This window comes from Argopecten irradians, chromosome 13, assembly GCF_041381155.1.
Source record: "Argopecten irradians isolate NY chromosome 13, Ai_NY, whole genome shotgun sequence".
Classification (NCBI taxonomy): domain Eukaryota; kingdom Metazoa; phylum Mollusca; class Bivalvia; order Pectinida; family Pectinidae; genus Argopecten; species Argopecten irradians.
Window position 1 is genome coordinate 24,914,513 of NC_091146.1, and position 15,053 is coordinate 24,929,565.

Here is a 15,053-nt window from a genome sequence, read left to right on the forward strand (position 1 = left end):
GGACGAACACAGACACAAAGGTAATGTTTACATTTGGCATCCATCATTTTTAACGAAAATGAAAGCACTGCACGTCGCCATGTCGGGATATTTTATCCCCGTTTAATTAAACAATTGTTAATTTAAAAAAATATTTGTATCGTATGTAAATATAAAACATATATATATTGTTTACATTTTCCCAAAATTCTATGAAAAACAATAATATACACGTAATGTTGTGTCAAAATGTAAACAAAGCCATGTGTTTCTTTTAAAAAAAGTAGCCCCTTTACGTTGCATAGAACATTTTCATACGCAAGTTCAAAGTTCAGTGTTACCATGCAGTTATGGTAAACAAAATCGGCTAGTATTTGCATATAATGAACAAGCCTAGCAAGTGTAAATATGTTCTTATGGAAGAGCAGCGTTAGGGTCTTACACCTCTTTATCTGCCTTTATTAGGGGGTTCAGTCTGGACAGGCCTAGGGTACGGCATTTAGTTCCATAGTTGAATCTAACACTTGTGTTACAAGAAAAATCTCAGAAAAATTGTAAAAAAATACATAAAATATATAGGGAAAAATAAAAATCACAAAGACTTTTGGCACACGACTGTACATAATCTTAGCTCAAACATTCAAATTATTCCGAGATGATAATTGTGATTCAATGTCCGTTTTGTTTTGCTTCTATTCAAACCGTAGGTCAAATTTGATTCCGCTATGATTTCTCAACATTTCAACATTTTGTACCACTAGGCATAATAATAAATTTATACACATGTATTGTTGAAATTCCGAGATGTTAACCACTTACAGGTAGTCTAAAAATGTACATAACAACTGTACGTATATATAAAAGGCATTATCCCCTGACTCTTTACAAGCCTCTCACTTACAAGATAAACATGACGACGTGTTCGGTAACAGATTCCGATCGATACTAACGTCGTTTGATTACGTCAGCGGAGATGGCGTGATCGGAAACTAGTCCCGCCCAATTGTTACGTCGCCTGGCAACTGATGGCGTGATCGGAAACAAGTCCCGCACACCTCGAAACGGAAATAGCCGGGTGTGTGCTAGCTTCCAGGGGTGTGTTAGTTTGAAAGACTAACACACAGCTGAGCGAGGGTTTTGGAAACAAGTAGGGAGTAAGTCAATTTAATCAAGTTACTTTTATATAGAGTAAATAAAGTAGAGGTATATATAATATATATTCCAAACCCTTTGATATGTTGTGTGTTTAATAATCATGAATTGATGACTTTCATCAAAAACCATTACCACAGTTCGTGCGCATCATTCATAAATCTGTTCTTGTTGTGATGTTGTACGAGATACTCCACACTATACTTTATCACTGGAACACCTTTCTCAGACTTAAAAATCCTCATTCCCGGGTATGTAAAAGGGTCCTTAAGTATGTCTTCATTTACATGTTCATCACTTAAAGGTTTATGTTTGCTCTTATATACAAGGTCAGGTAGATTAAAACGAGCTTTTTCACTTACAACTCTAGCGTCAACTAAAGGAGCAGTCAGTCCATTTCCACCATCAACAGTGCCAGTTTTTCTCTCTTACAACTCTAGCGTCAACTAAAGGAGCAGTCAGTTCATTTCCATCATCAACAGTGTCAGTTTTCTCACTTACAACTGAACTGATGAGAGTGGGCATTTTAGATCCAGATTCTGGATTCACACTTCTGGCCTTCTTTTCACGAAATATTGCTAGTAAACATGCCTCGTGCGGCTGTTGAATACGTTGACTAGTAATGTCAGTTTGAGTTAATCCAGGTAAGGACCGAAGGTCTCCTTCATCTTCGGCAGATGGTTTAAGATGTTGTCTAATAGCGGATGGATAATTCAAGTTTGTTTTCTGATGAACTATTGAAAAAGTTGATAGGAAAGGAATTTCTTCACAGACAGTAGGCGTCTCAGTGCGTGTTCCGAAATGTTCCTTTTGTTTAGATGAAAGTCTTATTTGTTTGTCACAAATATCAGATTGGTACGATTTTTCTCTTTTATGTATTCTGAGGTGATAGTTTCGGTCATATGACCTAGCAAACCCCTTACCACAGATATCACATTTGTATGGTTTCTCTCCAGTATGTGTCCTGTGGTGTCTTTTACGTCCAATTGAATTACTAAACCCCTTACCACAGACATCACATTTATACGACTTCTCTCCTGTATGTGTCTTTAGATGGACTTTTAAATTTTGTGGTTGCCTGAACGCTTTTTCACATACATTACATTTGTAAGGTTTTTCTCCTGTATGCAATCTGACATGTGTCTTCAAATGAAAAGCACTACTAAATCCATTACCACAAATATCACATCTATAAGGTTTATCTCCTGTATGTATCTTGAAGTGTTTGTTTAATGCATTTTTCTCTCTATATTCCTTTCCGCAAATTTCGCATTTATGCGACTTTATTGCATTATGCGTTCTCACATGTACCCGTAGGTCTCCAGAGCGGGTACATCCCTTACCACATATATCACATTTGTATGGTTTCTCACCTGTATGTGTTCTGTGGTGAAATTTGAGTGATTGGGGCTTACTAAACCTCTTACCACAGACATCACATTTGTATGGTTTTTCTTCTGTATGTATCGTCATGTGTAAATTAAGGTTCGTTTTAACACTAAACCCTTTACCACAAATATCACATTTATAAGGTTTTTCTCCTGTATGTTTCCTCTGGTGTCTCTGTAGGTACTGAGTCTGAGCAAAATCTTCACCACAAATATCACACTTATAAGGTTTCTCTCCTGTATGTGTTCTGTGATGTTTATTTAGGTTGCCTATTTCAACAAACCCCCTACCACACACATCACATTTGTAAGGCTTCTCTCCTGTATGTATCCTGAGGTGCTTGTTAAGGTTACCTGTTTGAATAAATCCTTTACCACAGACATCACATTTGTACGGCTTCCCATCTTTATGTGTCCTGAGATGTATCTTTCGATCGATTGCCTTACTAAACTCCTTACCACAGATATGACATCTGTAAGGTTTATCTCCGGTGTGTGCCGTTTCGCGCTCATCCTTTTTATCGTTCTCTTGCATTATCATAACAAATCACTATTCACAAATTGTACCGCTCTGGTCATGAATTAATCTGTTTCGGATGCCAATATTTTCGGGTCCTTCGGAATTCCTATCGTTTCAATGTAAGTGATACGCTGGCTTCATTTGTCATTTCTGTAAAAACAAATTGAAATATTTAGATATTGCCTCGGCCATTTTCTATTTAATAGCAAGGGGTAACAACCAGGATATACCGCAGCCTCCCAAAACATGTATCCACATACAACATGTATCCACATACAACATGTACGCGGTGCGTCTTATACATGACATACAGGGGATATTATATAAAAGTTAACCATATTAAATATATCATGAAAATACAATGTACGTGGTAAACTAAAGCCTGTGCCTGTCAGATCGTATACAGGCCCGGTCATGCGTGCGCTAATATAGATAGCATATACATTGTACAAGGATACTATCAACATGTAGTAGCGTACATAAATTTCATAACGTACTGTATATACTGGTCTGTGCGTATAGAGCAAAGCGGATTTTTAAATTATGAACATGCACAAAATTGTGTTACGCTAGTCAAGGTTTTATTAAAGCGTAGCTTAACGTATAGTTACGTAGAAAAAGGTACCTTTGCATAGCTTATAGCGTATTGATTGATGTTTCGTAAATATAACGTTCTCGTATCACTTCCTGTATTAAATGTAAGCTACATGTACACTGTACATTTGCACTATGCTACATTATTCTACGAAAAGGTACGTTGAGGTACATATATACATTATTTGGCAAGGTTATTATACTTATGACACCAAAATATAGGTTGTGATATGCTATGTTATACGCTGCTTTTAAGATACAATCTACATTGTACATGTATATACAGTACCAAAACGTCCAGATGTATTTCGACCCATCCTTTTTTTAAAAGATACTCCACCGCTTACAAATACTATTTTTGCTCTATCAAAATCATGCACAGATGATTTAGTTTTTTTTTTCAGTTACAAAAATAACGTACTTTACACCATCACCACAAATGAAAAGTTTGAGCTTCTAATTTAACTTAAGGAAAAAAATATCAAAAATAATCGATTGCATCCCGAAAAAAATCCGTGCCACTATGTCCTATATGGTATGAAGTACTGATTGCGCATGCACCAAAAACATTTTTTTTCATATGATGTTTTGTGTTAATTAGACACGTATAGATATTTATATATACGATTAAACATCAAATATTGTTAAAAGGATGAGTATAGCTCATGCTCTGTCGGCAGTGGAGCATCTTTAATACATGTACGCTATATACATGTGTATATGATCGAAGGCTACGTATGCACAAATGTAAATAATTTTATAATTTAAAACTAATTTTGACTACACATCATTTTGATATGCCCTTCTTTCACAACGGATATGACGTCGTTGTGATGTATTTCGATTAAAAGGACGAAATCCAAAGATGCAGAATAATTTTCCAGATACAAATTTATGAAAATATATATAACTTCCTAGAAGTCGGTAGGCGATTCCCGGAGTATCCGAAAATCGACCCGTGCCGTCCGAGCTCTAGACCCTCACTAACTGTCGTTTTAGCACACCAAATTATATGGTATACGGTGAATTGGTCAGGTTCCCTTTAGAAATTGAAATAAAAAACAAAAATGATTATGTTCTGGCATAAACTCGTAACGGGGGAAACGAAATTATCTACTACAATGTATAAATTATTGTATAAGTTGCATCAGGACTTAGTATTCAGTTCTAGGTGGTTATTATATATTAGAGATATATTGAATAATACTGGGTTTAATGATATTTGGTCACTTCAACTATCTTGTACAGTTAATAGAAATTATCTTAAAACAATTATTAAACAAAGACTACAAGATCAATTTATTAAAAAATGGTATCATGAAATTGACAGTTCCTCGCGAGGACAAATGTATTCTTTTTTTAAGTCTCAATTCAATTTTGAACCATACCTTTTGAAACTGAATCATAACCAACGTAAATATCTGTGTAAATTTAGAACTTCTAATTTAAAATTCCCTATAGAGACAGGCAGATGGAACAACATCCCTCGCGAGGAAAGGTTGTGTCCTCTCTGTACAAATTGTGTTGAAGATGAGTACCATTATCTATATGTATGTAATCATGAATCTGTTGTAGCATTACGAGAAATTTATATGCAAAGATACTACTTTACTAATCATAATTATCATAAAATGAAAGGAATGTTTACTATATGCAATACAGCTCTATTAAGTAAAGTAAGTAGTTTTATTCAGAGAGAGTAATTAAGCTTCTTTAAACTATTTAAGGAAACATAGAATTGTTAGTTTCAATGTATTTAAATTTGCCTTTTGATGACTGTGTCCATCTATTATTTCCTTCTTTATTTTCATTTTTATAATTATTATTTTTGTTCCTTTTGACCTCTTGTTGCATATGTACATATGTCATGAGTGAATAAAAAATCTTGAAATCTTGAAATCTAACTAACAACACATATACCATTTGTATGATTATATAACAATAACAAAACACGAAAGATTAACAGATGACATTTTGAACTCAAGTGTCAGTCGTACGTCGCGCGTCCTGCAGGTAAAATAATGGTTCATTGTCCTGGGGATAAGCGTCACACCTGGTTGGACTGGTCTCCTTAATACTACTCAGTTAACACCACACTTTAAATACATGTAGATATAATTTCTACTCAGAATTAAGTCAACAACAACAAATAAAAGAATTACGAATAACAATATCAAAAGTAAATGAATTGATCATCGAATTTCAGTACAATATTATTACACGATATTAAAAAATGATTTAGCAAAATTTGGTAATCAAAAGTCTCGAATAAATATAATAAATTGAATGTACACAAATGTTCAAATAAGCACTTTTCCTTATGAAACTTCTATATATGAACTAAATAAGCCTTCGGCGATTGCAAATAATTATAGCGACTGACCGAAGGGATCATTCAGATAATACGCATAGATATTGTCGCTTTAGTTTATCTGTATATTTTATATGTGTTCATTAAATATTGTTTATGTATTTGTATACGTCCGTGACCGTCCTTAACACGTTATTTTCTTTGTTCTTCTTGTGTCTTGACGAAGGGACAGATCGCCTCGAAAATTCGACAATCTTTTGTCCACACTGTTAGAATTACAAATGTACTTCTTTGCCCTATATGATCGAAGGCTAATTATATATAATACACCGTCAGTATCGACGGACTAAAGTACTGACGGACAATATAAAACCTTTCACTTCGTCATATCTTAATCTATCTGATAGCGTACATGTTCAGATGGTCAGGAGCGGAACCAACAAACCATTGTTTTATGCTGTACATTATAGACCTTATATATTTACAATGTGTGTTCCAACTGCAATGTTTGAAAAGTTGTGGATATGGCAAAATGTATAAGTATACAATTGTATTATAAATACGCAATATATTATGACCAAGAAGTATCATTATATTTATAGATTCTGTTATCGTAAGGTACATTGCACTCACCTAAAAACGTACAGCCAAACTATGCATGCAAAGTCGGTTTTTGGTACAGTGTACTATGTACGTACATGTAGCTTCGAAACCCAATTATAGCTTTTAAGAAGTTGTTGGACAGATTACAGTACAATGTATTATCAAACATACAATTGTACCCGACATGCATGGTGACCATAGCGATATCGCCTGATATACAAATCGTCTGGTCATAATTAATCTGTTAGGTAAACAAGTGACCCGGAGGGTTTGACACCTGTATTAAATAAACATTTACTGGCGACATATATACCTGTACATGTACAGGTACCTGTTTGATTACGTCACAGTACTCACTGAATGACTGAGACGATGATATCTGGATCGCTATAAGTTTGACAATTAAAAGCATCACGGGTTACATACTATAATATTTACAATCGCCACTGTTCAAATATGTTTATTTCCCAACTTAATTCCTAACTTGAATGCAGAACGTGACCCAATTCGGTGCGAATGAATACCTGAAACATTGGCAATTGGTCTTCGACTCGGGGACTATACGTGTGTACCTCGCCATACAAGACTATAGGAGCATCTGTTACCTCTGGAAAAGGCCATACTAGAATAATATATATGTATAAAGTTTAGCTGTCTGTGATTAACATGTATTTTCAATTTAGAATACTGAGTCTGTTCTAATAAGATACTCGATATCGCGCATGAGGGACACCCTGGTGTATTTGTAGGAAACGATTTCTCCTTGTGTGTGTGGTGGCCTGGAACAAAGATGGTAGAAAGATTATTGTAAAACATGTTATGGCATGTTAAGTAGTTGGTATGCCCCTCAAGCACCCGAATCAATGAAACCAACAGAACTCTCTACTGGCCCATGCGCCAACACGTAAATCAAGCAGACCCCTCATGGAAAGGATCATCCCGGAGATTGAAACAAATATTCATGATACATGGATTACCAGTCTCTATAACTACAGACAACGGACCACAATTGATCAGTGGGTTGTTTGCTGATTATCTGGCAGAACAGGGGATTGAGCACAGAAGAGTTACGCCCCTTTGGCCTCAAGCTAGTGTTGAAGTAGAGAGGCAAAATCATCTCTACTAAAAAGAGCAAGGACAGTCTAGATAGAGAAAAAAGATTGGAGAGAGGAGATAGACAAATATTTGATGTTTGTTACATAAAAACACCTCATTCTGTTACTGGTGTGAGTCCGGCTGAACTGTTGAGGACGTGTCTACCAGGAAATTGATGAGTATATGAGAGGATATCGATGTTCGCGATCACGACAAGTGAACAAAAAGGGGGAAAAAAGTAAAATATGGGCGGACAGAACGTGAAATGTCAAATTTAGAAGTGATGTTAACACTGGAGACACTGTTCTCCTAAAGCAGGAGAGAGACAAAATAAACTAAATCTAACATTTGAGGAGGAACCATATTAAGTTGTTAACAGGTCAGGTAACATGGTACTTGTCGGGAACAATTATGATGTACGATACCGTAGAAACAAAAGTGAAAAGGTACCATGAGCGTGAGAGGGATTTCAGTGAGACTCAAAAAGCAGCCCAATATTCACGCTGAATATAACGCGACAGAGATGCGCGCTGCAGCTAAGATCGAGAATCGCGCAACACTACTTCAAGACTGTGTAACACCTCGCGAAGATCGTGCAACACCTCGCGAAGATCGTGCAGCACCCAATGAGCGCCCAGTGAGGTCTACAAGACTTCCGTCGAGGTTCAAAGACTTTTAAGTGATTATTACATGAACTTGGTTAAAAGTCATTAATCTTACTCTATATGTTTACAGGTATATTAATATAGTGTGCTACTAAAAGCAGTGTTATATATTCAGTTTGTTTTCAAAATCTGTTTAAAATAAGTTTTGAAAATTTTAAGTGTTCAAGGTTAATGGTTCATAACCAAAATGAGAATTGTGAAGAGTAAAGTTATAAGTAATAATAAGTAATAATAAGTAATAAAGCAAGCGGACACCAACAATGGCTTTGTTACATGTGTTTAATCATGACTGATTAGATTAGAATCAGAAACCATCCCAAATGGGAATACAGCATCAAGGTCCTTTACAAAAATTGTGAATTATATGACCCTGAGGTCTCACGTTTCCCCCTGGGGAAGGGGTCAAGTTTACTATACATGTATATAGGGGAAAACACATATTTGAGCATTTTTTTGCTCAATTTTCATAGAAAATGAGTCAAACTTGGTTTTTATTATTAGCTTGAGATAGCATTTTAATATCATATCCACATTGGTCCTGGCCGACCACCTGGGGGCGAAGAGCGGGTGGGGCGAAATGGGTGAAATAGGCTAAAACGTCAAAAACCTTTTTCTAAAATTCTGGAAATGGTCGAATCAAATACTATGCTTCAAACTTGTTTTGGAATTATTAGCCTGAGATAGCATTTTAATATCATATACATACTGGTCCTGGCTTACCCCCTTGGGGCAAAGGGGCGGGGCCAAAAGGTGCAAACTTGAAAAAATCTTCTTTTGAAATTCTGGAAATGGTAGAATCAAATACTCTTTATAGATGGAAATGTTTTAAAGTGCTTTATGAAAATTGTGAATTTATATGACCCTGAGGTCTCACGTTTCTCCCTGGGGAAGGAGTCAAGTTTACTTTAGTTTATATATGAAAAATACATCTATGAACATTATTTGTTCAATTTTCATAGGAAATGAGTCAAACTTGATTAGAATTATTAGCCTAAGGTATAATATTTTAAAATCCATATCAGTACTAGCTGACCCCTTTGGGAACCAGATTAAAAAGGTCAAAAAGTCAAATTTGTAAAATTACTGACCGACCCCACGGGCCAGTATATTAGTGTTTATTTGTCTTTGTTTCAATCTAAACGAACTCAGGTGACCTTTAATGAAACGGCTACGATACCATTTGTTTGCCTCGGGTACTAAGTTTGACCAAATGAATTTATTATCAATACAAAGGTCGATGAAGCAGTCTTTTTATGACGTCACCGATTAACGGTACAGATTTTCTCGTCGTTCTTTATTTCTTCATTAGAGGTACGCAGAAAAATAATTGGTCAAATCGGAAAGTTGGATTAAGCATAAAAAGAAAATCCCCCAGACTCAAGTGGCATACAATTACGTATTGTAAAAGTAAAGAGCATTTCGTTAAAGAAAACGGAACTCTATAATTATGATTTAAAACATCAGGCGACTGCATGGATCTTAAATCCTATCATTTGTGAAAAAGTATTTGCCCATGGCCCAGAATAAGAATTAAATGGTTCAATAAACCGTTATATTGTTTCTCCCACATTCAGTTAATTGAATTGATGATTCGATTACAGTTCAGCGACGTAATGTCCCGACAACCTCAAAATGTCTACATATGTTATACGACATATTGTGTTCTATGGGTTGTTTCAATATGTGCAAATAATTATTATTATCTTTAGTCATGGACTCAATATTAGAGCAATACCTGTAATTTGATGTCAGTATAATAGTGGCTTTGTTTGGGTTTGAAGTAGGTCAATTCTATTTAAAAGCGGTTATAAAAAATATAAATATCTTGATTTAATGTTTGTTTTTAATTGTCACCAACGTGTAACTTCTTACTGCATGAATTTATGAAACTTTATGTAACAGAATTAGGAACTCACTGAATGGTCGTCCTTAAACAGCAGACAAGTGAATGTTTTTTGTCTCATGCCGAAAATGTGAGTTAAGCCACACTATACGTAACAATCAACAAAAAAATTCTCAAGTAAACATTCTGACTCCCGATATTGTTAGTATTGTATATGAAGTAAAAATTAGATATCCTCACAGAAATATCTTGACTGTCGATTTAGTCCAGAATCTGCATGAATTACTAAAGGATTTTTTCATAATCTTCTAAATCACGAAAAAAATAACGTAGTTACGGATATGTGGCCTTGTACAGATATATGTCTACATTTGGATATATGGAAATCAAAATAAATAAAATATCTTTTTCTATAAAGTTTCTCAGTGAATAAGGTGTGAGTGTATTTGATGTCCAAGTTACATAAACACAAAAGTAGTCTGTTTTTAAAGTCAGTGCTGAACACTACTTGTATTTAAGTTACAGGTTCAGTCGGGCTAATCTGTAACATAACCAAGAAGCAAAATTTAACAAAAATATTCATGTTCTTCTCACGTGATAAGTCCTGATGAAACATATAATTCAATGAAATAGTGACAATATTTCCACGCTCTGTTAAGTAAATTCTGATAAAAGTTATGTGATAAAGAGAATCTTACGCTCATGACTATGCTATGCAATACGAAATTTATCAAACTCGTTAAGAGAATTTTATAACTTTCATATTACATATCCACTAGCGTAAAATCCTCCCTTTCTGAATTTAAGCATGACAGCGTGAAAAAAACACCTTTCTAGATAGATAAAATTTATTTCTTTTACATCGAATACGAAAGTTATACAAATAATGCAAATCACTCTCGATGGCCCTGATGTAATCGCGCGAGGAATCTTTATTTTGGAAGAAACTGGAGTGCTTGAGGAAACCCAAGTGATCGGTCAGGTGACCTCTAACCTTTTCACGTCTGTGCCAAAATTGATAAAAAGTGTGTATGAATCAGGCCTAACCTGAGGTATTACTGTTGAGACTTAGACTTTTGTATTGTTTGTAATTTTTGACACAATATGCAAAAATTTGTACGTCCCAATTTAGTAAGTCCACAGGTTTTGGTACATATTTCTGTCACCAAGTAACAACACGACAATTTACGACAGTCAACAGTTATTCATGAGGTTTAAATAAAGTCTAAAAACTTAAAGAGACAAGTCAGTATAAGAGTACATTAAACCCTTGCTAGTCTTGTCTAAAACTACTCAAATCGCTCTTACACTAGTGTTTTTACATTATCAGGTGCATATTCCTGTCTAGAAATAATTTCATCTAACTTATCAGTGGTAGGCCTAATATATTGCATCTGCTTCACGTGCGTGACTTCGGCTAGGGTATGTGCACAGACTAAACCAGCCAGATATACACATAGCAAACAACCTATAGAAAACGAATATGGATAAACATAGGTAGACATTAGCTGTGTCGAACCACGTCGCTGAAATGAATTCGAATCATCAATTCAATTAAACTTGAATGTGGGAGAAACAATATAATGTTTATAAATTTAATTCTTACCCTGGGCCATCGGCAAAACTTGTTTGCATTTCGACGTATTTTGTCGTCCCATCCAAAGATAAGCATCCCACTGTTGTTGGTATATTACGTTATAGAGAACCGTTTTCTTCTAACTTCGGTTGACTATTGCTCTTTCCTTTTTTTTCCTTTTCAGGTTGCCACTTGGTCTGGTATTTTCTTTCTTAGGTTTATTGAACAGCTCGTATCCTACTTGGCTATTTTACACAATGTAAATGAAACCCTGATTTTGATTTTAAAATAATCTCAGTCCAAGTCTTTAGGCAAAATGTATTTAATCATTGCACTGTGCGTTTTTTCAATAAAAAAACTGCTTCATAGATATATTTCTTTAAAAAGATAATAAATCCGTTTAACGACCGTCAATCACCCAAAAACACATTGTATCGCAACAGCTTGTAGCTATATAGAACAAAAAACCCATGGACATTAAAGGTCACCTGAGTTCGTTTAGATTGAAACAAAGACAAATAAACACTAATATACTGGCCCGTGGGGTCGGTCAGTAATTTTACAAATTTGACTTTTTGACCTTTTTAATCTGGTTCCCAAAGGGGTCAGCTAGTACTGATATGGATTTTAAAATATTATACCTTAGGCTAATAATTCTAATCAAGTTTGACTCATTTCCTATGAAAATTGAACAAATAATGTTCATAGATGTATTTTTCATATATAAACTAAAGTAAACTTGACTCCTTCCCCAGGGAGAAACGTGAGACCTCAGGGTCATATAATTCACAATTTTCATAAAGCACTTTAAAACATTTCCATCTATAAAGAGTATTTGATTCTACCATTTCCAGAATTTCAAAAGAAGATTTTTTCAAGTTTGCACCTTTTGGCCCCGCCCCTTTGCCCCAAGGGGGTAAGCCAGGACCAGTATGTATATGATATTAAAATGCTATCTCAGGCTAATAATTCCAAACAAGTTTGAAGCATAGTATTTGATTCGACCATTTCCAGAATTTTAGAAAAAGGTTTTTGACGTTTTAGCCTATTTCACCCATTTCGCCCCACCCGCTCTTCGCCCCCAGGTGGTCGGCCAGGACCAATGTGGATATGATATTAAAATGCTATCTCAAGCTAATAATAAAAACCAAGTTTGACTCATTTTCTATGAAAATTGAGCAAAAAATGCTCAAATATGTGTTTTCCCTATATACATGTATAGTAAACTTGACCCCTTCCCCAGGGGGAAACGTGAGACCTCAGGGTCATATAATTCACAATTTTTGTAAAGGACCTTGATGCTGTATTCCCATTTGGGATGGTTTCTGATTCTAATCTAATCAGTCATGATTAAACACATGTAACAAAGCCATTGTTGGTGTCCGCTTGCTTTATTACTTATTATTACTTATTATTACTTATAACTTTACTCTTCACAATTCTCATTTTGGTTATGAACCATTAACCTTGAACACTTAAAATTTCAAAACTTATTTTAAACAGATTTTGAAAACAAACTGAATATATAACACTGCTTTTAGTAACACTATATTAATATACCTGTAAACATATAGAGTAAGATTAATGACTTTTAACCAAGTTCATGTAATAATCACTTAAAAGTCTTTGAACCTCGACGGAAGTCTTGTAGACCTCACTGGGCGCTCATTGGGTGCTGCACGATCTTCGCGAGGTGTTGCACGATCTTCGCGAGGTGTTACACAGTCTTGAAGTAGTGTTGCGCGATTCTCGATCTTAGCTGCAGCGCGCATCTCTGTCGCGTTATATTCAGCGTGAATATTGGGCTGCTTTTGAGTCTCACTGAAATCCCTCTCACGCTCATGGTACCTTTTCACTTTTGTTTCTACGGTATCGTACATCATAATTGTTCCCGACAAGTACCATGTTACCTGACCTGTTAACAACTTAATATGGTTCCTCCTCAAATGTTAGATTTAGTTTATTTTGTCTCTCCTGCTTTAGGAGAACAGTGTCTCCAGTGTTAACATCACTTCTAAATTTGACATTTCACGTTCTGTCCGCCCATATTTTACTTTTTTCCCCCCTTTTTGTTCACTGTCGTGATCGCGAACATCGATATCCTCTCATATACTCATCAATTCCTGGTAAACGCGTCCTCAATTTGCGTTTGAATAACTTTTCAGCCGGACTCACACCAGTAACAGAATGAGGTGTTGTTATGTAACACATCAAATATTTGTCTATCTCCTCTCTCCAATCTTTTTTCTCTATCTAGGCTGTCCTTGCTCCTTTTAGTAGAGATGAGTTTGCCTCTCTACCTCCCTACTAGCTTGAGGCCAAAGGGGCGTAACTCTCCTGTGCTCCATCCCCTGTTCTGCCAGGTAATTAGCAAACAATTCACTGATAAATTGTGGTCCGTTGTCTGTAGTTATAGAGACTGGTAATCCAGGTATCATGAATATTTGTTTCAAGCCCCGGATGATCCTTTCCATGATGTCTGCTGATACGTGTTGCCATGGGCCAGTGGAGAGTTCTGTTGGTTTCATTGATTCAGGTGCTTGAGGCATACTAACTACCTAACATGCATAACATGTTTTACAAAATCTTTCTACATCTTTGTTCCAGGCCACCACACCACAAGGAGAAATCGTTTCATACAAACTACACCAGGGTGTCCCTCATGCGCGATATCGAGTATCTTATTAGACAGACTCAGTATACTAAATTGAAAATACATGTTAATCACAGACAGCTAAACTGTATACATATATATTATTCTAGTATGGCCTTTTCCGGAGGTAACAGATCTCCTATAGTCTTGTCTGGCGAGGCACACGTGTAGTCCCCGAGTCGAAGACCAATTGCCTATGTTTCAGGTATTCATACGCACCGAATTGGGTCACGTTCTGCATTCAAAGTTAGGAATTAAGTTGGGAAATAAACATATTTGAACAGTGGCGATTGTAAATATTATAGTATGGCCCGTGATGCTTTTAATTGTTAAACTTATAGCGATCCAGATATCATCGTCTCAGTCATTCAGTGAGTAATGTGACGTAATCAACAGGTACCTGTACATGTACAGGTATATATGTCGCCAGCAAATGTTTATTTAATACAGGTGTCAAACCCTCCGGGTCACTTGGGTCACTTGTTTACTAACAGATTAATTATGACCAGACGATTTTATATCAGGCTATATCGCTATGGTCACCATACCAGTCGGGTACAATTGAATGTTTGATAATGCATTGTACTGTAATCTGTCCAACAACTTCTTAAAAGCCAATTGGGTTTCGAAGCTACATGTACGTACAAAGTACACTGTACCAAAATCCGACTTTG

The 15,053-nt window shown here is 35.7% G+C and overlaps 1 protein-coding gene across 1 annotated transcript; it reads right to left on the bottom strand.

Moving 5' to 3' along the window:
- Positions 1 to 1,536: 1,536 nt before the first annotated feature.
- On the bottom strand, positions 1,537 to 3,054 carry LOC138305741 (zinc finger protein 227-like). Its single transcript, XM_069246020.1, has one exon. The coding sequence runs from the start codon at positions 3,052 to 3,054 to the stop codon at positions 1,537 to 1,539; it is 1,518 nt and encodes a 505-aa protein (XP_069102121.1).
- Positions 3,055 to 15,053: the final 11,999 nt, after the last annotated feature.

What these genes read in the sequence shown, in the direction of transcription:
- LOC138305741 (XM_069246020.1), bottom strand. Translation starts at nt 3,054, where the DNA reads ATGCAAGAGAACGATAAAAAGGATGAGCGCGAAACGGCACACACCGGA.